This window comes from Sinocyclocheilus anshuiensis, unplaced genomic scaffold (assembly GCF_001515605.1).
Source record: "Sinocyclocheilus anshuiensis isolate Anshui unplaced genomic scaffold, SAMN03320099.WGS_v1.1 scaffold447, whole genome shotgun sequence".
Lineage (NCBI taxonomy): Eukaryota > Metazoa > Chordata > Actinopteri > Cypriniformes > Cyprinidae > Sinocyclocheilus > Sinocyclocheilus anshuiensis.
In genome coordinates, this window is record NW_015552615.1 from 3,019,191 (window position 1) to 3,043,561 (window position 24,371).

A 24,371-nucleotide genomic window follows, 5' to 3' on the forward strand; every position below is an offset into this window, starting at 1 on the left:
AGAAGCAGGCTAGTATTTTGCATTTATGCCGCCTGTAAAACGTCTAAATTAACAGTTACTGTTAAACTTATTCGGGCTATTTCTCATATCTGTGTTAGGCTATATAAAAGAACTTTTATATTATAGCCTATTAGTTTTTTAAAAATCAGAAAGAATTACCCATTTGATTGAGGGCGTAAATGCAACCCATTTTCTCTCTAAATATTCCTCAAAAAGTAGGCAACTAAAACAATCGTCAAGAGGAATTTATCGTTCTAAATCCTTCTTTGTGAAAGATGGGTGAAAGTAGTTGCCAATTTGTTTAAAGGGGTCATATGATGCGATTTCAAGTTTTCCTTATGACCCCTTTAATAAATGATCAGTTGAAACGAACGGTTCAAAAGAACCGATTCGCTCAAGGAGTCGGACTTCCGCGTGGGTCTGTGCGCGCTGAAGACGGTGCTGCATTCGCTCTAGCGCATCAGCGGCGCAGCATCATTTCAACGCAGCACCTTGAGAAGACGCGACACAAAATGGCTTTGCGAATTTAACCCCATTAACAGCACCATCAGGAATATAGGACGGTCGTTGTTTTTCTGAAATAATAAAGACCAAACACAAGAAACAAGCCTGGAAATCAACGGCGGACAGTGGGGGGAATTTGGGGACAGTCATGACGGGGGTGGGAGCCAGGGGGAGAAAGACGGGACTCCCGGGGTTCTGTTGGAAAACATGCTATTTCCACATTCTCTTCTGGGTCGTGTCTGTTTGTGGAGAAGAGAGGACCTTCATTGTTGAGGTACGTGGAGAGAGATGACATGTCCACCATCCTCACCTCCGCTGGCTGCGCGTGCAAGCGACCTGTTCCTTGAGCATCACCAGACGGACGCGTTATAGCGCACAGCGTTTGGCTAGCAGATGACCATTACAATTAATTCTATTCAAATGGGTTTATTAGCTTAAGTGGGTAAATAAATAATGATTGAGGCATGCATAAATAAGTCAAATGAACAAGCAATGCAATACGTTTATTTTAAAATCGTGTTAAATAATAGCTAATAATCACCATTAAATAAATATACTTGATATTTTAAGATTCGTACAAATTACGAACATCGTAAATAAGCATGGCACTACAGGTAAAACAATAACACGTCTAATAAATATTCGAAAACAGTAGCACTAATTTTGTTTCATTATTTATTATAATTTGTTATTTTTGTGGCATTATAGGTAGTGTAAAAATGTAACGATAACAATGCAACCAAATCATGCACGTGAATACATTTACCATATTCGAAAATTATTTATTTATTTGTGATATTACAGGTAAAAAGCACATTTGCAACGATAACAATGCACCCACATCTGAATACAGTTACCATGTTTGAAAATAGTACTAATCTTGATTTGTATTATTTACAATCTGTGTTACAGGTAGTGCAGCAATGCATCCAAATAATCCACATGTGAATGATTTCTTATATTTCTCTCAGCTCCATTTTGCCTTATATTCGGCCCCAGACAGACATTAAGTGTTTTATGTTAGCTCTTCCTGGAAATACAGCACACTGAAGCCATTATCAGGTTGCCAGTAATTGGATCATTTCATTGCGCCACTCACTGCACATGCATTCCCTTATTATACCCTATATATCTTTTGTCTTAGTTGAGGGCAACACGTTCAAGCCTTTATGCTTTAGTGAAATGTTAGAACTGAACTGATCCTGTTCAAGAGACGTGCATCTTAGTGAGCAAAAACAGGACAAAGCCCTTCAGTTAAGATAGCACAATCATTTTCCTTAAGGACCCAAGAGCTGTTTTGAATGATTCTGTTATATATAGAGAGGCTGCATTTATAGCCATGTATTGCTTTTGTTTTGATGTGCAGCTACTGTTTTCGTGTGTGTTCCAAATATAGGTTCCTTCATAATTGATGGGAAAGGTAGGGATGCTTTTGAGTATAGCGAGCCAGCGCTGTTGGATTCAGCTTTGTTGTGGCAATGGGTTGCTTGGTGAATAGAGATCTTACTGTTATGTCTGTCACAGTTTTTAAAGATAAAGCATTTCTTTATGGTGCAGATTGCTTGACGAGAGGTTGATTTTGCTATTATGTAAATAAAGTGGATAAATTGCACAAATGATGAGATAAACAGCTTGTCATTGTTGTTTTGTAACCAATTTAAGACTTGAAAGTCATCATGCATGACAGAATAATGATGAAAAGACAACTTCATTATAATTTAAACCTAGATCTTTTAGTTTTTAATGCCAAAAATGGCAACATTATAGATTTATAAGATACTGTTCTTCCAGTTCTCATTCTGTTAACATGCCAGGAGTGTTTTAACCCTCAGTTTCTTTGTTTCATTCATGAGTGACTTACAGCAGGAGCTTTAGTATGATTGCACATAATAATAAATACTGATTCTTGTGGATATATTACACAATTTAATTGAATAATTACTTGATTAATTATACCTACAAAACAATGTGATCAAATTGTGTTTGTACACAATTATCAGGCTACACACATTATTCGGCTTCATGACCTAATCTGTAAATTGCAATCATAAGATTTGTGATTGCCTAATGTGCATAGACAAATAAACTGATATTTAAGTCAAGGTTCCTGTTAGGTATTGAAAATGGTGGGAAAAGAGGTTTCAATGTCAGTATCCCATCAAAATGAGGTAATATGATCATGATGATCCAGTTAACTGCTCATTCTGTTTTCAGATATTAATCTTTTAAGACTCTGATATCAGATTAGACCATATTACTGTATATAGATTATATCTTCCTCAGCTTTACAAGACTAAATATCTTCAGTCATCATCATCACAGCAGCAGTGACTTGTTGTGTGGATTGGGCAGTTTGGTTGATTTGAGTGAACAATTACCAGCAGTAAAGATGCTATTTGTCGTACTAGTCATATATAGTTCTGGCCAAGCGTCTGTTCCTCTGCTGGAGCAGGTTAATGACAAAGAACCGGGTGGAGCTGCTGTTGAGGGAAATGATAATGGTGATGGCTGTTGGTGTGGATGATAATACTGTAGTAAGGCTCTTGTTGTTTTTCGACTCATGGCTGCCGTCGCTGCCGTCGATACTAATTTTGGACTGTTGCGTTAGAGCTGACTTAGTATTTATGCTTTGAGTACAGTAGTGTCCCTGGAAAAGAAAACGTGAATATATTTTTCTAATATTGAAGTACTGCATTGTAGTATTTTCCATGCATGTATGTGTTACTGCAGTATTATTATTTAATAGAATTTTTTACCTTTATTTATATAGCGCTTTATACATTGTTTCAAAGCAGCTTTACAGTGATGCAAACTAAATTAAATTCTGCTGTAAAGCATCTCTAAAAAGAAAATTTTATAGTTTAAGTTTTTGTAATTTTTATTAATTTTCAAACATTTCTATTTAGCTTTAATTTATTTTTATTTCAGTCTTGGTACCTATTTTATTTCAGCTAGTCATCAAAGTAACATTTCTAATTTTCGTTTAAGTGTTTGAAGTTTGAGTTTTTCATCTAATATTTATATTTTGTTTTATTTCAGCTTTATTTTAAAAATAAAAATGTTTTCCTTATCAGGGTTATTATAGTTATCTGGAACTAAAACTATAAAAAACATTTTGTTGCTTGAAATTAAATAAACATTAACTGAAATAAAACGTAAACTGATTTTATTTCAGTTGCATAGGAAACATTTCTCATTTTTATTTATATACTAAAATAACTGAAACGACTATGAAATAGCATCTAATAGCTTAGATGTAAAATAGCTACAAACATTTTAAAAATGCATAAAAATGACAAAACATCAGAAATTCTAAAACTTTAGAATATAAAAAAAAAAATAGATAAAAGTAAAAAATTTATAGTAACTCAGTGATACTGAAAGAGCAGTTTCTTATGCAACAAATATTCTTTGAATGTTGGCTAAAATGAATAACATCATTTCATAGGCTGATACAGTGGTATGACTTCAAACATCAACAAGTCAGAATTTCCCAATTAATAAAATCCTGCTGTGCTTTTTTATTGTTAAATGTCCTGTGTTACAATATGGAAGTAAAATAGGTTGCAAATGCTGTTTCATGTTAATTTTAAACAAAGACCTTACTCTTTGAGACGACCTGAATCTAGTCTTAAAAGTCTGTTATTTGGATGCCGCTTTAGAATGTCAGTTCTCTTATATAAATGTAGTTTGACAAGGTGCGAATGACTTGGACTGACAGTGATGTCCTTAGTGTTTTAATGGATGACAGCTGTAATCTGCATAGGACAGAGTTCACAGGGGAAAGAGAAGGCAATGCATGCATCATATTGACAATATTCCTCATATTGACAATAATGTTAAATGTTAAACTTTGCTATTACTTTTTTTTCTCAGCATTCAGTCTTGTTTTATTGCCAGAAACACAGCATTTGCATAGAAGTATCTTTCTTAGGTGAACAACTCTTGCATTTTTAAAAGAAAAATGTCAAAATCTACTTTGTAGATTCTGTCAGCCTGTGATATTGAACCACTTACTCTGCACATTAGAGGAATCCCAGTGTCTAATCAAATCAAAAAGTCATTAAAAAACAAAACCTAAGCATTTTTGAGGTTCAAGGACTCACCAATTCTACCATTTGCTTTGTTTCTTTGCTTCCCCCCTTTCCATGTTTAATACAGCTTTATATAAGGCATACTGGAGCTTTTTGGTCATTTGGTGGTTTGGCTCTATATTCAGTCGTGCAGGATTTCCAATCTGATTTAGTTCCGTTCCTGGACTATCAATTGATTTCTCTATATGTGTCTAGCCGTGTGGAGATACGAAACCTCTTCACCGTCATGTCACAGAGTCTGAGAAGCTGCAGCCCGGCGAGTTTAGATTGCTGTCTCCATCTGACAGTTTAATTTTAGCCACAGGAGCAGTTAAGCCCCACCAGTTTGTTGGATTTGAATATAAATGCTCAGCAGTTGCTTCCTGTAAGAAACTGCACACATTTACTGTACAATAGGGACTCGGGGAGCATTGCGAGGAAATTCATTCAGATTGTAGAAAAGCTTCATTTTCCAAATGGAGATTTGAAGCTGTTTTGGTGCAGCGCTGGTCTAGACAGATTGTGAAGCATGCTGGGTACCTTTATTATCGTTTTGTTTCAATACATAATTTATAACAATATTTGAGAGGAAAATGTTATGGCTTAGAGCTTTTTTTTTATTATCAATAAAAAAGATTTAAAAAAAATTAACAAATAGGCCTAACAATTATTTGGTAACACTTTACTTTACAATAAGAATAGATTTCATTTGTTAACATTAGTTAAGTATATGAGTTAACACAAACAATACTTATACAGCATTAATTAATCCTGGAATATTAAGTTATTCATTTACTAATATATTATTACGATCAAAATTTGTATCTGTTAACATTAATAATGCAATGTGAACTAACATGAACATGAACATTTTTATTATAATATTAACAAAGGTTAATAAATGCTGTAAAAAAATACATAATTTATAACAATATTTGAGAGGAAAATGTTATGGCTTAGAGCTTTTTTTATTATCAATAAAAAAGATTAAAAAAAAATTAACAAATAGGCCTAACAATTATTTGGTAACACTTTACTTTACAATAAGAATAGATTTAATTTGTTAACATTAGTTAAGTATATGAGTTAACACAAACAATACTTATACAGCATTAATTAATCCTGGAATATTAAGTTATTCATTTACTAATATATTATTACGATCAAAATTTGTATCTGTTAACATTAATAATGCAATGTGAACTAACATGAACATGAACATTTTTATTATAATATTAACAAAGGTTAATAAATGCTGTAAAAAAAGTATTGTTCATTATTAGTTAATGTTAGTAAATGCATAATGCTAACAAATGATACCATATATTTTAATATTTTAATTTATATAATATAATTCTATTTCATTTATCTGATTTGAGTATTTAATATAAATATTAAGTATTTAATAAAAAAATATTGACATTTAACATTAAAAATGGAACAATTTGTATTGGTATTGTTTGTATTGCTGGTATTGTGGTATTATGTGTATGTATATATATATATATATATATATACATACATACAGTGTATAGAAATAGATAGATAGATTTCTGTTAGCAATTTATTCAAATAAATATGATTTTATTCTTTGAATATTGCTTTAATTTTGTTTAGGGTCACTTTGATTTTTTTTTATTTTGAAATAATCAAAAATACCACATTTCATAGAATATTATTTAGAATATTAGACATCTTACAGACACTTAAATCACAATTACAATCATACTTATTTTGACATGGTTTATTTCCTTGGAGAACCATGTAAAAAAACATGGTAATCATAAAATATCATAGTAGGCAATATATCAGAGTACCATAAGGATTACTATCTGTTACCATCATTGTAATATGGTAACGCTTCAGTACTTTTTGTAAAGGTCGAAAAACAAAAGAGGCTTTGGCTGTGTGGAAAAGGAAGTGTAATATTTGCTTGCCCTAATTTTTGTCTGTCTCTGACTGTGAGATATGTTTTTCGCCGTACCGTCTAAAGGATGTTAAAGCGTGTCAGAACCTCTGAAGTGTGTGACACTGAAACACACTCTTCAGTATCCTGCTGAACACTGCTTCGGTCCCTAGCGAATCTCATGCGGTGAAAGCTGCGAAGGAAGCTATTGTTGTGTTTTTTATGTTTGCCTTGTTCACTCTTGACGGTATTATGGTATTTTTTTCTGTTTACTGTAGGATTAAGACATGGTTTTCTTTATTAAATATTCTGTTTACTGTTGTAGCGCAATAAGAAGCTGTAGAACATTGTGTTTTCTTTGTGCTTGTTAGTTATGCTAGTATGTGCTGAGAGAAAGCAGTCCTCCTTCTGACTTTGCAATGCATGCAGCGAACTAAATAAGGATGGCACAGTTTCCTCACATAAAAGTCTAATTCGTCCTGAATATGTCTCTTCAGGAGACCACATGCTGAGGGAGAAATTAAAAGAAAGTGGGGAAAAAAGTCACAAAGCCAGAGAAAAACCTAATTAGTTCACACAAAGACTGTGATGGTATCACCACTTGAATTGAAACTGAATGGTGCATTGCCTTTGTCATGCTATTTATACCCGTTTTTTGGGTTGTGCTGTGTTATGTAGTGTGTTGACGTGTCAGCTTCCTGATAAGTTGTGACAAGCAGCATCATGATTACTAGTGCTTAATATACTTAGTGTTAGGAATTTGAATGAATACTAACACTAAATCTTCCTTTTTATTACATAACTAGTCCTGTAACCACCCAAAACACCTTAGCGACTTTATAGCAATGTACTAAAAATGTGCACTCAGAGCAACATATACCAACACATTTGTACAATATTTAAAATGTAAAAATGTAGTACTGTTACAGTCAATGCTTGACGGCTGCCCTTTTTAAAAAGAAGTGTGCTTAATTGTATTGAATGTGCACTTGTAGTGTACTTTAAATCTTAAAAAAAAAAAACAGTTGTTGCGGATAATATTAAAGAAATAAAAGGTCAATTAAGTGTACTTACAGAGTACACATTTATGACTTTATTTTTTAGCACACTTAAAGGGATAGTTTAAAAAGTATTCTCGTAGCTTCATAAAATTACGGTTGAACCACTGATGTCACATGGACTATTTTAGTGATGTGCTTGTTATGTTTCTGTGCGTTGATTGTGGTAATATCATTGCTGTCTATGGAGGGTTAGAGAGCTCTCAGATTCCATCAAAAATATCTTAATTTGTGTTCCGAAGATGAATGAAGGTCTTACGGGTTTGGAACGACATGAGGGTATTTGAGGGAATTAATGAAGAAATTTTTAATTTTTGGGTGAACTAACCCTTTAAGTACACTTTTAAAAAGTGCATTGTAGTAAAGCCAAATTTAAAAAATACTTTAAAATACATTTTAACTCATTATGTTTTAATTATCTTTTATTGTGTTTTAAAGAAGTACATTTATTTGATGTACTGGCATACTAAAGCACATGTAAAGTACTTGATTATAATTTTAACTGTATGTGTTATTTGATCTTTCGCAATTTCTGGAATAAAAAAATAAAAAATGTAATTGCAACTTTATATCTCACAATTCTGAGCTTTTTCTCTCAGAATCCTGAGTTTAAATATTTTTAAATAATTCAGTTTTGTTTCTGCCACAAAATGCAAAATAAAACTGGTTATTGCAAACTGATATCTGGCAATTCTTAGTTTATATCTCGCAACTCTGACTTTTTCTGTCTAAATTGTGCAGTTAATTTTTAACCTTTTTTAAAAATTTAATTTTAATCTTTATCTTATGGAAACAGGCTTCCATACATAGATAATATATTTTAAATGTTTAAATGTACTAAATTGCAATTTCATCATTACAAATGTGCAGTTACTAGTTACTATTATATATATATACAGTAGTCAACATTTGAAGTGGATCAAAAAAGTTAATAAAAGTTGTCCTAAGACAAGAACGGTTATTGTTTTGGTTTTAGGACAACTTTAATGAAAGGTTTTGATCCACTTCAAATGTTGACTACTGTATACTAATGTATACTGTATACTGATGTCATACTTAGAAGGGAGAGGTTATTATGTGAGTATAGGAGAGCATAAGTCATAAGTGGATGTCCATGAAATGTGGAGTCCCACAAGGATCAATTCTTGTACCGCTCTTGTTTAGCTTGTATATGCTCCCACTAAGTCAAATAATGAGAAAGAACCAAATTGCCTATCACAGCTATGCAGGTGAATCCCAGATTTACCTAGCCTTATCTCCAAATGACTATACAGCCCCATTGACTCCCTCTGCCAATGCATTGATGAAATTAACAGTTGGATGTGCCAAAACTTTCTTCAGTTAAACAAGGAGAAAACTGAAGTCATTGCATTTGGAAACAAAGAAGAAGTTCTCAAGGAGAACGCATACCTTGACTCTAGGGGGTCAAACAACTAAAAATCAAGTCAGGAATCTTGGTGTGATTCTGGAGTCAGACCTTAGTTTCAGTAGTCATGTCAAAGCAGTAACTAAATCAGCATACTATCATCTCAAAAACATTGCAAGAATTAGATGTTTTGTTTCCAGTCAAGACTTGGAGAAACTTGTTCATGCCTTTATCACCAGTAGGGTGGACTATTATAATGGTCTTCTCACCAGCCTTCCCAAGAAGACCATTAGACAGCTGCAGCTTATCCAGAATGCTGCTGCCAGGATTCTCACTAGAACCAGAAAATCTGAGCATATCACACCAGTCCTCAGGTCCTTACACTGGCTTCCTGTTATATTTAGGATTGATTTTAAAGTACTTTTACTCATTTATAAATCACTCAATGGCCTAGGACCTAAACACATAGCAGATATGTTCACTGAATATAAACCTAACAGACCACTCAGATTATTAGGTTCGAGTCAGTTAGAAATACCAAGGGTTCACACAAGACTAGGGGAATCCGCTTTTAGCTATTATGCCGCCCGCAGTTGGAATCAGCTTCCAAAAGAGATCAGATGTGCTAAAATATTAGCCACATTTAAATCCAGACTCAAAACTCATCTGTTTAGCTGTGCATTTATTGAATGAGCACTGTGCTATGTCCGAACTGATTGCACTGTATTTTATGTATAATCTTTTTCTATTCTTAACTGTTTTAATTCATTTTAAATCAATTTTGTTTTGTTTTATTGTTGTGATTATTTTTTTATGATTATTGTAATTCATTTTATGTAAAGCACTTTGAATTACCATTGTGTATGAAATCTGCTATATAAATCAACTTGCCTTGCCTTGTATATACATGACATACAAGATTCAATTGAAATTACACAAAGATATATTTTAGTTTACCACAAATGCTTGTCAGTACATTAAGCAGTACATTTTAACTATATTTCATAGACAATAGAAGAAATGATGAATTTACACTGTGTACTTAAGTCCTACTTAAGTGGTTTAAAATAAGCACAGTTTATTAAGCTCAACAACACTGAAAAAATGGCGTAGAAGCAATTTTAACTCAGAAATTGCTAGTAAATTTCACAATTACAAAGAAATAGCGAGTAATAATATTTTGAAATAGTTTTTTTTGTAAAACATATTAAACTAATTTTTGTTTTATTTACAACTTCCAAAAATCGTTTTTACAGTGTATTTGCATTTAATATAAATTTAAACTAATACATTTCCATTTAATTGCAAATAACATGCAATTAAGTGTACAAAAACATGACATTAAGTATATTATTTCTGTAATAAGTACTCTTTTTAAAAGTAGGCTAAAGTGTTGTTTCTGATACAGTATGTGTCTAACTTGCTTGCTCACATTTGCTGTGCAGCTAATGATTGATTTTAGACTATTATGGCTACATTACTGTAATAACTGTTATTGTAACTCTAATCATTGTGGTTTTAAAACGTTTGATCTGTATTTTTTTTGTTTGGGGGTGCTTGATATGAACACAAGCGGCAGCTCTCCTCTCAGTCTTTGTCTCGTTCCCCTCCCCCACGTCTCCATCTACTGTACGCTCTCATCTTCCTCTCTCCATCACTCCACCTCTCCCCTCCCCGTCCACATCCTTCATCTCTCTCCTCTGTCTTGCTATGTTTGTCTCGCTGCTGCTGCCTTTGTCTTTTTGTTCTTCGTCTTCTCCCTCTCTGTCGTTTCCCTCTCCAGTACTGTCATTATCGTTATTTGTTTGGCCCTTGTGCCACTTGTATTCATAGAACAGTCACGAAAACACAGGGAATGATGGGAAAAGAGTTGTAAACAGGATCAGGAAATGATGCAAGTCAGACTTGAACTCATGCCACCCGCCATGGCTGAGTGTGTTAGCTAACCGCTAGGCCATGGCTCTAGCACTGTTATTATGTTTTACACAAACCAGATGTGTAGGAGCATGTTTGTTAACCTCTAATAGGACTGCATGTTTTGGGGAAGAATCTAGTTGTTTTTTTTTATGATAAAAATTGTGATTGCAATTTTAAATGTTTTTTTTTGTAATTATTATTATTTTTTAATTGTTTGTATTTTTATATAGAAATGAAAAATTCTGATAAAAATTGTGATTGCAATTTAAAATACATTTTTATTTTTTTTATTTTTATATGAAGAATGTGATTATATATCAACATGACTGCAAAATAATAATAACAATGTTATTATTTAATAAATATTATATTTTATTATGATTACTGTTCTTAAATAAAAATATAAAACAAAATAAGAAATATAAGAAATATTATAGTACAAATAAATTCCACCGTAAAAACTTTAGTATTTAAGAAAAATATAATAATACATTTATTTTACATTACAACTGTAAAATTACAGTAGGTTACTAATATATGTGGCTGTCTTAATTTTTTTTACATTTTGTAATATTTCACTGTATTTAAGAAACATACAATAATTATAATAATAATTTTATTGTACAGTGGAATTGTTAAATACAATACTAATATTAATGGCTTGTTTTTAATATTTTTGTCTTCATTTCTTCATTTTCACACACCGACTGAAACTCCGGTTTATACGTTTGAGAAGATGGTTGGTGCATGTTGCGTTCCCAGATGCATGTTATACACAATCCAGATTTACAGTAAATGCAGAATGAGTTTGTGTGCATGTTTTGAAAACACTAGATCACGAGTTGTGCCACGATTTACTTTGAAACACACAGCACATATATTTATTTAACTGCATCCTTTGGGATTCAATAATCACACTAAGTAATATCACAAATTAATTTTGATTTTGATTTACTGTGCAGCTGTAATTCCAACACTGTTATCATATCTGGCCTTTTCTCCACTTTTAGCTATTGAACAATGGAGAGAGAACAGGAAATGACAGGGATAAGAAAAGAGCAGGAAATGATATGAGCCTCAAACTCATGAGCACCATGGCTCAATGTGTCATTTGCACTAAATTCTCACCCCTCTTCTATCGGTGAGGCAGTCGGGGCACCACTGTGAGGAACTGAACCTTTATTGATTCCACTGATGATGTGACGTGCGGTTTCTCTCTGAAACACAAGATATCAAAAGTCATGAGGCAATGCCACCCCGATCAATGCCCCACAAATCCTCAAACTAAGCGCACACACCGTCCTCTCTATGGAAGGCCCAACTGCTTTTGTGACTCCCTACTCATTAGCACACACTTATGAGAAAGGAGACTCCAACGACCTGAACATCTTGTGTTTCAAAGAGGCCAATTACATGGGCTGTGATCACAATTTTACAGCCAGTAATAATGTCAAAGTAACACTGCAGTAAGTGCATGCTTGATACTGTACCTGCTTTGTAATATTCTCTGTATAATGCCGCTCTACAAAGTTTTTAGCAATGTACCTCATAATTTCAGTCTGATCTTAGCAGTTAATGCAGCACATTTCAGCATCGATTGTTTTCTGATTAGCCAATTAGTCTACTTGTACTCAGAGTAGAGTTAACTGGTTTTTAATTTTTTTTAGTGTTAGGCATATCAAAAACAATCTAAGGATCTGAGAGAAGGTGGAAATGGTTATGATCAAATTATTTTGGCACAGAGATTTTAATAAAAAAATCCCCTTTAAATTTTAGAAGATGGACTGATGGTTGATTCTACTAGTAAGCACACAGCGGAGAGTCAGATTGTTTAGAGTTAAAACACATGAAACTTTACACAGATTACATTACAGCATATCATGATGAGGTAATCAGGCGTTATTTGAGCTCTGGATAGTCTCGCAGGCAAACATAGTGCTGTTTCAGCAGAACAATCCAATGTAATTTGAGTCAGACACAGACTTTTTATCCATGCACTGTTTATCGGTGTTAAAGCACACATTGTGTGTGCTGTAATAACAGAACAAAAGCAGAACAGAAGCTTTTTGGATAATGCAATGTTTTTTTTTTTTTCAGTTTGGGTTTGGTAAGATTGTTTAATGTTTTTGAAAGAAGTCTCTTATGCTCTCCAAGTCTGCATTTATTTGATCAATGTATTTGATCATTTTCAATTGAAAATGCAGTAAAAGCTGTAATATTGTGAAATATTACTACAATTTAAAATAAATATTTTCTATTGTAATATATTTTAAAATGCAATTTATTCCTGTGATCAAAGCTGAATTTTCAGCATCATTACTCCAGTCTTTAGTATCACATGATCCTTCAGAAATCATCCTAATATGCTGATTTGCTGCTCAAGAAACATTTCTTATTATTATCAATGTTAAAAACAGTTGTGCAGCTTCATATTTTTGTGGAAACCGTGATGCATTTTTTCTGAATTCTTTGATTAATAGAACGTTCCAAATAACAACATTTATTTGAAATAGAATCTTTTTTTTTTACATTATAAATGTTTTTACTGGCACAATTTAATACTTGTTAAAATATTACTGCTCAAAAACACACATTTTGGCAAGGTCAAATGATTATTGACAAGTGTTTTATCAAACAAGCTCCACATTTCTGCTTTAAACCCTCCAGAATGTCTTGTCCCATTGACTTCCATTGTAAGTGCTTTACAGCACATGTGATTTACTAGATTTTACAAACTGAGGGATACGTTGGCGTTATTTTATGTGGTAATCGACCGCAAGTCATAGATGCTGTACATAGAGCTTGGCTTGTTTTGAACCCAATACATTGATGTTAGGCATTAATTCCCACAAATCCTAAACAAAGTCAGGTGTGTTGCTACTAGAAATTCATCTGATCTGTTTAGGCTGCTTTTGTTTGGCGAGCGCATGGAGGACTGTTACCGCATGCTGCTCATGAAGGTAGAATATCATCACTCCATGCCACCTGGCAGCAGAGACAAAAGGATTTCAAGTTTCAGGGACAGCTGTTCAAAGAAAGACTTGGAATGGAGAACTAGCTTACTGAGAACTGTACATCATATATACTGTGCTGTGTAATTTGTATACTATATTCTTTTACAAAACTATGTTGAATAGAATGCAATTTGCAAACAATAATGCTACATGACCTCATAACATTGCACGTTTAATTCAGCCAACGGCATCTAGTTATTGGCTCAGAAATAATCAAAAAAATATCCAGTCAAACTCTTCATTACCAATCCAATCAAAAGAGTAAAGAAAGAGATGAACATTCATCACATTAGAATTGGAAGTGCTGTAGGGTGCATTGCATTGTGGGATGTAGGATGCTGCAAAGTGTACTTTATTTGTGCACTTGACATATCGGCAAATGTAATTGGTCATCTGTGTATTGCATGCATAATTGCTTACCGTGCAAAGTATAAAAACTATATACTGAAATAGAAACAGTAGCTATTGTACTATTCTGAACATACAGTATAGTCTGGACTATTATTTACAAATTCCCTGTTAAAAATTCTGAGGACAGGACAATGAATAACGTGGTTGTGAATTATTTCTGTGCAGTATCCCTGTTTATTGTGAAAAGGATTGTTTGTTTAACAAGTGTGGTTAATCCCGCACTTACGTACTAGCTACAGAAGGTTCACTCTAATTTCAAAGAATAGGTCACCCAAAATTGATCATTATTGAAAATATCTGTTTCCTCATGGGAACAGATTTGGAGAAATCACTCGCTCACCTATGGATCCTCTGCAGTGAATGGGTGCCGTCAGAATGAGAGTCCAAACAGCTGATAAAAACATCACAATAATCCACAAGTAATCCACACCACTCCAGTCCATCAGTTAACATATTGTGAAGCTAAAAGCTGCATATTTGTAAGAAACAAATCCATCATAAAGATGTTTTTAACTTCAAACCATTGCTTCTGTTTTAAAATACGACTCCTCTATCCGTTACATTGTCTTGTCTGAATCAGAAGAGAAATATGCACAGATCAAGCACCATTTACAGGTGAAAACAGCCCAAAACAAACAAATATGTCAGTGGATTTTGGTGTGAGAGGACAACAGAGGATGGACTTTTATACTAAAGGAAGCGTTATTATGGATTAGGGACTCATATTTTGGCAAGAAGCAAAGGTTAAAAGTTAAAACGGCCTAATGATGGATTTGTTTATTACAAATATGCAGCTTTTAGCTTCACAAGATGTTAACCGATGGACTGGAGTGGTGTGGATTACTTGTGGATTATTGTGATGTTTTTATCAGCTGTTTGGACTCTCATTCTGACGGCACCCATTCACTGCAGAGGATCCATTGGGGAGCAAGTGATGGAATGCTAAATTTCTCCAAATCTGTTTCCATGAAGACAAACTCATCTACATCTTGGATGGCCTGAGGGTGAGAAAATTTTCAGCAAATTTTCATGTAGTTGGAACTATTCCTTTAACCCTAGTTGACCAAAAAAAATTATATTTTGTTATAATTTCTCACCCAAGCTTTATGACTTTCTTTATTCTGTGGAACTTAAAAGAAGAAATGTTGAGGAATATATTTTCTACCCCAAAATGGGATGTTACAAGTTGTGTGGACGAATGTTATGGTGCTTTTTGTGTCATTTTGCAGCTTGTATCCCCAATAATGTTTGTTATATAAACAGGAGTGGCAAGTATATTCTACAAAGTTTCTCCCTTTATGTTCCACAAAAGAAAGAAAGTCATACAGGTTTGGAACGACACGAGGGTGAGTAAATTATTGTGCACTATCCCTTTAAGTAGATTATCCATCCGTGACATCTGTGCCGTTCAGAAGAACAATTTATCATTTATACTTCCCGAGAAATGTGGATTTCTGTCTTTGAACTGAATCTCACCAATTCCTACAAAGTACCGGAACGGAAATAGTCCTGTGGCTTAAATAAGGCTTATTATTCACGGGGCTGAACTGTCACAGTCCTTTTGTGTTCTTCAGATCTCACAGCCTTCATTGATTTATCAAAGTGGATGAGACATGTATTGTTGGGTCTAGTGCTGGTTTCAGGCTTCGCTGTATGCCATGCTATAATGACGGCACCAGTAACAGCATTGGTGAATTATTTAATGGGTACGATTTCCCAGGGGGCCGTGCAGAGCCTCTGTTACCATGGAGGCTGAGCCAGCCATGTCATAGAAGGGTGTACTCACTGGTACAAGTTTGCATTTCAGCATTCTGAATATGCAAAATAATGCTAGTGTTGTACGACTGTGCATTATATTCATGCATATTTATATATAGAGATGCTTTATTGCTGCATTTCAACAGTAAAGAGTATGATGTTGGTTTAAAATTTTACGAAAAAATTTAAATTATATATTGCAGAACTAGATTTTTACATTTAATTGGTGCAGTTCCATGAAAAACTAGCTACAATACCATAGTTTTTCTAAGGATTTCTAGTTAGATTTTTGGGAGTTGCTATTGATGGCTGATTAATGGTTGTCAAAATGGTTTCAGAAAAATTACAATGATGATTTTTTTCTTGTATATATTACCATTATTATCTTGGCATCTGTATTTAATGCCCTTTAGTCAGTGTTATTTTAGTATCATTTAGATACTATTAGTTTTACTAATATTTCACAATTTTTTAAATTATTTAAATTTCAGTGTTTTTGTTATTTTGTATTCAAAAATATTTAAAAAATATGTCTATATAGTTTTATATATATATACATTTTTATTTCAGTTTTAGTTATTTTAGCTCATCAAGTTAACCTAAATAAAACAGAAATATTGCCTTGGCATTATCTGAAAAAAGAAAATTTAATTTTATTTTATTTCAGTTAACATTTATTTAATTTCAGGTAGATGGTTGCTAGGGTATTCTAAGTGGTTGCTAGGTGGTTTCTTATTGGCTTAAGTCAAAAGAGTCCAGCTTTAGGTCTCTTTGATGTTCTGTTTTATAGATACTCAAATCTAAAAATCATAAAACATACTTTATGGTGTAATTTTGTATTGACATGACATTTTAGAATTAAAAAAAAATTAAATTTATACAGTAGATGTGGTTGATTTGCAAACAGACAAAAAAATATAAAAATGCACAGGTACTGTAGTATCAAGATAGCACTATTTTTAATTCTAATGAACTCTACATGGCTCTTTCTACGTATAGAAGCAGTGCGGTGCGTGTAGTGGCCTAAGGATTGATTTCCATTTGAAGCATTGACTCACTGTTTGTGATGGTCCTGCTTCACGTGGAGAAGGAAAGGACCAGCAACTCCAGCATTAAAATATTCATGCTGAAAATGGACTCTAAGCCATGAGCTCAATTAAAGAGCCCCTCTCCATGCGTGCAGCGCTTTAAAATGAGGGCTTTGCTTACTAGTTCTCCACTCTGCCCGTCCGCAGGGAGAGATGAAAGCCGAGAGAGGAGGCTGAGATGAGGGAATGAGAAGATGAGGATGGGGATGCTCTATATAAGTTCAGTTTTATTTTTGTGCTGTTAAATATGTTGAGATCAAGGAGCATGCGAAATGAACCGAGCTTTGAGAACAAATGGAGTTTATATGAGGTGGCTGACCTAGACAGCATCTGTTTATTGATACAGTTTGTGCTTTCTCCCTTTGTTCGCACATATTTAAAGGTGAAGTGTGTAATTTCTGCGCACCGGGAATTGCGTAAATGATTAATAATAACCCTAAAAATTGCACATCTTTATGAACCTAAACCTTGATAGTGCTCCTTTTGTTCACTTTTTTTAATAGAATACTTTAAGATGTCATTTTAAGGTCTCTCAAAGATCCAAAAAGGTGCAATTTTTTCACCATAGTCATCTTCTGCCATTCTGATGCTGATTGATGGCTATCAAGATGGTTTCAGAAAAATGTCATCGCCTTTTGCATTTTTTTTTTCACATTCTAGATATATTTCTAGATATACTACAATCATTGGCATCAGTATTTAATGCCCTTTAGTCGGTGTTATTTTATTACTATTGAGAAAGTATTCGTTTTATTAATATTTTTGTATATATTTTGCATTTTCATAAAAATTTTAGTTCAAATTTTAGTAATTTTGTTTTTGTCATTCTGTGAAAGTGACGTGACATGTGGCCAAGTATGGTGACCCATACTTGGAATTAGTGCTCTGCATTTAACCCATCCAAAGTGCACACACACAGCAGTGAACACACACACACCGTGAACACACACCCGGAGCAGTGGGCAGCCATTTTTTTGCTGAGGCGCCCGGGGAGCAGTTGGGGGTTCGGTGCCTTGCTCAAGGGCACCTCAGTCGTGGTATTGAAGGTGGGAGAGAGCGCTGTACATTCACTCCCCCCATCTACAATCCCTGCCGGTACGCAACTCGAACCCGCAACCTTTGGGTTACGAGTCCGACTGTCTAACCATTAGGCCACGACTTCCCCTGTGAATAAGAATACGTTTATTCTTATTATTTTTTAAATATGAATGAATGAATGAATGAATGAATGATGCATTTATATAGCGCTTTGTTGTTTTTTTTACTTTTAGTTATTTTAGTACATCTAAGTGCATTTAACTAAATGAAAATGAGATGTGTTTCAGTTTAAATTTTACATTTTATTATTTTAAGTAATTAAATATTTTTTTTTATTTGGTTTTAGTTAACTATAATAACCCTGCTTTTTGTTCTTAATGTAACGTCTCTTTCTTTGTAGACATGGCTGAAGAACTATGGCTACCTGCTCCCTCATGACATCCGGACATCGGACCTGCGATCAGAGAAAGCCATGCAGTCGGCGGTCGCTGCCATGCAGCGGTTTTATGGTATTCCAGTGACGGGAGTGCTTGATCAAACCACCATCGAGTTAGTAACAATCCTCTTTACTGCATGAAAAATCATGAACTGGCAATATAGCTGCTAAAGTGCATATGCTACAACAATACCATGGTTCTGATTAATAAGATGAACAGTAGTGTTTAAAGTCGCCCCCTCGTTGAGATCAAATGACCAGCCATGTCTTCCGCTTAGATCGAGTTAATATGCACTAAAATTAAAGGATAACTTGCCTCAGACTCCAAAATTTTCAGAGAACATGAACTTGTCATACTGCGCACCAGTTAAATGGCAGTAAGACCTAAAAAATGCGTTCGGTCCGGTGCCTAATGGTTGTTTAGGAAGACAAATAAAAGCCACTGAAACACGGGCTGCATCCGAAATCACTTGAGTAGGTACTTTTTTGAATAAGTAATTACTTTGCAACCACAAAATTCTATAGTATAAATGTGTGTAGTATGAATGTAATCTGGACATACTGCATTCGTCATGTTGTCATTGTCACGTGACCTACCAGCGTCAGTTGCATCACTGCATAAAGCGTGACAAACTTGTGTTAACCAGACCTTAATTCAGGCATTTAACCCAAAACCATTTAAAAAACCCACTGACTTCAGGGTGATGGAAATGGAAGTGCTAAAATGCTAATTAATTTCTGCATTTTGGCCTACAAAAATACGTCATCCCTGCAGCACTGTATTTCTTAGTGCTTGAATGTTTCTTAAGATGTCTTAAATGTTATTAAAATGTCCCAATGCAGTGTTTGTTTATGTAATTTCCTAATTTTATTAAGAAAAATTTAATTTGCAATATAGTTTATAAAAACATTCTTGTGCAACATATTCTTGTGTAAACAAAACATGAAAATTCATCCTGTTTATTTACTTAATGCATGTTTTGGTCTCGTTGGTGTTCCATATGATTTGAGCACTACATTTAAAATATTTGATGTACAGTAGTATGAAGATTATAAACATAGTGTTTTCTCTGACAGTTGTTTGGTGTCTTCTGGTGTATTCATTATCCAAATGTTTTAAGGTGGATGAGAAAACCTCGGTGTGGAGTCCCAGATCACCCTCACATCAGCCGACGGAGGAGAAATAAACGCTACGCCCTCACTGGTCAGAAATGGAGGGAGAAAAAGATCACATACAGGTAAAGCATATATTCAGAGACTGATAAATATCCAATGCAAAGCTTACATGATGTAAGGATAGACTGATCCACAGAATATTGCACCTGAGGAACGTCTGGAGGAAACTACAGAAACTGTGTTTACTCTTTATAGATGAATGACCATTGTACGTAATTACAGGGAAGCGTTCCAAAAACTCCATATGCCTGTAACTAACTGCACCTCAAGTGATGTGATTCTCTTTAATGGCGGCCCATCAGGCATCTCGCTGAAACCAGCCTGTGGAGTATATTTGTACCCTCATCTTTAATTATTCCAGTGCATATCGCATTGACACGTGTGCGTATGTTTTGGAACACATGCCACTTACGCAATGTTCCAGACAGACATTGCTGAAATGCTTCCCTCCAACCTTAAAAATGCTAAAAGAAGCTTTTGTTTTCTGCCTGATGGGAGAGAGAGAGAGACAGAAAAACAAAGAAAGCAAGGAATGTCGCAGGTCAGGAAGGTAGAGGAATAGTTGATGAAAGCCTGGTATTTTGAGTGGTTTTCTTGCTATTATGCCTCCCAAAATCCACTCAGCCTATTAATTTATTTTTTTTATGTCTGTCTCTGAAACCTAAAGCTACCTTATATAGTTCAATTATAGCTATAGGATAAAGTGTTGTATACGCATATCTAAATTTATAATGTATTATAAAAATAAAATTTAATATATATAAATATAATGTAATACAAATAATATAATATATATATATATATATATATATATATATATATATATAGACTGTAATAGACAATTCCATGTTGTGTCTTTTTCTGCTGGTTACATGATGCTAACTCAAGGGATTCTGGGATATTTTGTACTTGTGGTGCATCCCTATTGGTGTAAACATGAAATCAGATCATTTGCAAACATTTGTCTGCTTTCGTCTGTTTTAAAGCTCTGTTCATTTCAATTAGTCATTTAATGCAGTGTAGAACTTGGTTTGCAGTCACTGGTTAATCAAATGTGATGTTCTCACTTGTGTGTGCCTGCAGTTGTGTGCCAGAGACAACCATCTGCTTCTGCCTTAGGTGTCTGGCCTGGTTTAACTTTTGCCCTATATTCAAGGAAATTTTTTATGCAGATTAATTCTTATGTAACTCAAACGGCATTCGCTTCAGTTTATTGCAGAGCAGATTCATATTGAAAGAACATCACACTGGTGCAATGACAGAGTAGGTTGCTGCAGTGCACTGCATGCTGTCATAGGGAACTTGATATGGAAAAGCAAATATCCAGTGGAATTTTAGTATTATTTATATACCATTATAGCATTATTAATATTTTCAATTAGCTTTTATTTTTATATTTTCAAATTTAAAGTTTTTGTAACTTTGTTCTATGCTTTTGTCATTTGTATTAGTTTTTTATATTTTTATTTAGCTTTAATTTATTTTTATTTCAGTTTTAGTAATTTTAGTACTTAAAGTACTAGTTAGTTGCTAATGGTGCCACATATTAAATTTGTATATTTGTTTTGTTTTTTGCACTTCACTTTACATTTTATGCATGTGGCAGATGCAGTATTTTGAAAATGTACATTTTGCATCAGGTTTTGCCATGTTTGAGCCATAGGAAAACTTTAAAAGCATTATCTTAATGCATTATTCCATGTAATATTTCATTTTAATTGAGTAATTAATATTAAGTCACACAATATAAAGTATTCATGATTTTTTCCAATGTTCTTCCTTCTCTTCTTGTCTCCAGCATACATAATTTCACCCCTAAAGTGGGCGAGAAAGACACCCAGAGGGCCATTCGCCAGGCCTTCGACGTCTGGCAGACAGTGACCCCGCTGACCTTTCAGGAAGTGGCCTACTCTGAGATCAAGAACGAGGGTAAAGAGGCAGACATCATGATCTTCTTTGCTTCTGGTTTCCATGGTGACAGTTCTCCTTTTGATGGAGAGGGAGGTTTTTTAGCTCACGCATATTTTCCCGGTCCTGGAATTGGCGGAGATACACACTTTGACTCTGATGAGCCCTGGACATTAGGAAACGCCAATCACGACGGTAAGTGTGGTGCTGTGATGATAAACTGTGATTTGTTTTTTTATAGCATTTAGCTTCCAATTGTGTTTGATCATTGCTATTAGCATTACTTACAAACATTAGCATGTGTTTTGATCAAACCAACATGACAGTGGCTGATATAGACTGATCGACCTGAGATGTCTGGACTCATAATCTCTGACACAGTAATGTGTAGACAAGTAATATAGTGAGAATATGGCTCTATTTAATGATCAATTTACATTAATGTGAATTTATATATTTTAACCTCCTGAGACCCTGCATCCTCATATGAGGACATTCTATTTTAGTGAATTTCTCTGAGACTATACATGCCACAGTTTTAAGTCTGGATGTCCTGTACAGAGCACATTCAGGGCTTTTCAGAGATACTAAATGTTTGGATGTTTCACTATGACCACTCCCTCTCCTTGGTCTTCAAAAATGTCTGATATTAATTTAGTGACACTCTTATGGAAATATGATCATATTTTGTAATTATAATTTAAATCAGACTAATTTTTAAACTGTGTGTCATAAATCAACATCTCAGGAAAATGTTATGGGGTTTCAAATCAAAATATGACTTTCTGTTTCGAAACAGGATGTTGATTTCATACATGTCCTCATATGAGGACACCGGGACTAAAAGCATGTTTATTACGCATTTTGGGAGACACAACAAATGAATAGGGAAATAAATTATATTTCAATATTCCTATGAAATATGATATATTATTATGAAAATCTTGTCAATTATTACTCCCATTATTACACTTCTTTTTTCATTACATGTTGCCCCAAAAACACATTAATATGCAAATTAGATTTAGTTTATAGATGCATTATATATAATGAGAAAACCTGTTTATGGCCATTTTACACACATTTTGCATAAAGAAAAATGGTATATCAAATCATTCTGTTATGACATAGTTGAGAATTATATTTAAACAAAGTTTGGTAAAAAAAAAAAAAATCCTGAAAACTAAAAATGTATTGGTGAATTAAAAAAAAATCTATTGTTTCCTATGCATGTTCATTCATGTCTTTTTATTTTTTTATTTTTAAATTGAGTCCTGATGTCCTCTACCAAGGACGTAGCATAACTTATGAATGAAATATCATTTAAACATTTTTTTAATGCTCTAAACCAGGGGTGTCCAAACTCGGTCCTGGAGGGCCGGTGTCCTGAAGAGTTTAGCTCCAACCCCAATTAAACACACCTGAACCAGCTAATCAAGCTCTTACCAGGCATACTAGGAACTTAAAGGCAGGTGTGTTGAGGCAAGTTGGAGCTAAACTCTGCAGGACACCGGCCCTCCAGGACCGAGTTTGGGCACCCCTGCTCTAAACAATGTAATGACATGAAAAAATACTAATTTTTTCCTAAAATGTTTTGCCGGGTCTTAAGAGGATAAAATAGAATGATTTACCTGGCTTGTCTGGTCTCGTAATCTTTGACATAGTAATATGAGTTTTTATTATTTTATTTTTAATTTATACATTTTTTATTTTATTTTATTTATTTTGTGGGTCTATTTTAAATTTACACTCATGTGAATGTATGTGTTTTATTTATTTAGTAGGGAAATTTTAGATTAAATGGGATAGGATGGCTGGATTTTCTAGAATGTTCTGCAGCTATAGATAGAAAGATCAGTCAGATGTGTAGAGGCGAATCTTTTGGGATCTTCTCCAGTGGTAAACTTTAGCAGGGAGCTGAGGAGCATCAGTAGATGCCACAGGGGAAACATAAAGAAACACAGAGCATTGCGTTCTGTCTTCACTTGCATCAGCCGTGCCTGCGTGCTGCATATTTGCTGTGTTATCTTTGCCTGTGTGCTGCAGTGTCAGCAGTTCAAGTACACGCTTTATAGACCACAGAATCTGTACCTTGTTCACGTACACACACACACACACACACACACATTTCTTTACAGATCTATTTCTCTATACACCCTATCAACCCTAGAGGATACAGATCAAAAGTAAGCAGTTAATAACAAACAGTAGATGCATTTATCTTCAGCTGATGTAGATTTTATATTTCATTTATTCACAATGACACTTACTCCTCAACAGAACACAAAATCTATTTCTTTTCAAAGAGATGGGGAATGAAATACACAGTTAAATTGGACAGGAAGAGAGCGTGAGGGTTGATAAAGGAGAAAAGCTTTGGCCAAGAGATCCTCTAAGAAAAGGGAAACAGTCTGTAAACAAAATGTACAAGACACTTTGTGAGCCATTTGATACTTGTAGCACCCAGAGACGCCAACCAACAGATCAGGCTATTTCTGTGATTTGAGTGATATGGTGTCACATCCCTTCTGTGTTTCCAAAGACCTGAACATGTCAGACTCGACTGACTCGATGATGTTCTGGTAAAAGTGTACACTTACAGCCCATGCACAGGATGCTCCTTTAGGATTTTGGGTACAAACAATGCTTTTTACCTGTCTACATAAGTGAAGAATTTGTACATAAATATAGTTTTTTAGTGTATTTATATATTTAGTG

General features: G+C 34.2%; 1 protein-coding gene across 1 annotated transcript in view; it reads left to right on the forward strand.

The window, feature by feature from the left end:
* Positions 1 to 469: 469 nt before the first annotated feature.
* LOC107666082 (matrix metalloproteinase-24-like) overlaps positions 470 to 24,371 on the forward strand; it is a 35,468-nt gene continuing 11,566 nt past the window's right edge. Inside the window, exons 1-4 of the mRNA XM_016457190.1 lie at positions 470 to 778; positions 18,534 to 18,682; positions 19,691 to 19,807; positions 21,544 to 21,848. Of these exons, the coding sequence (XP_016312676.1) occupies positions 653 to 778; positions 18,534 to 18,682; positions 19,691 to 19,807; positions 21,544 to 21,848 (697 nt within the window). The 5' untranslated portion in view covers positions 470 to 652. The remainder of the gene's footprint in view (positions 779 to 18,533; positions 18,683 to 19,690; positions 19,808 to 21,543; positions 21,849 to 24,371) is intronic.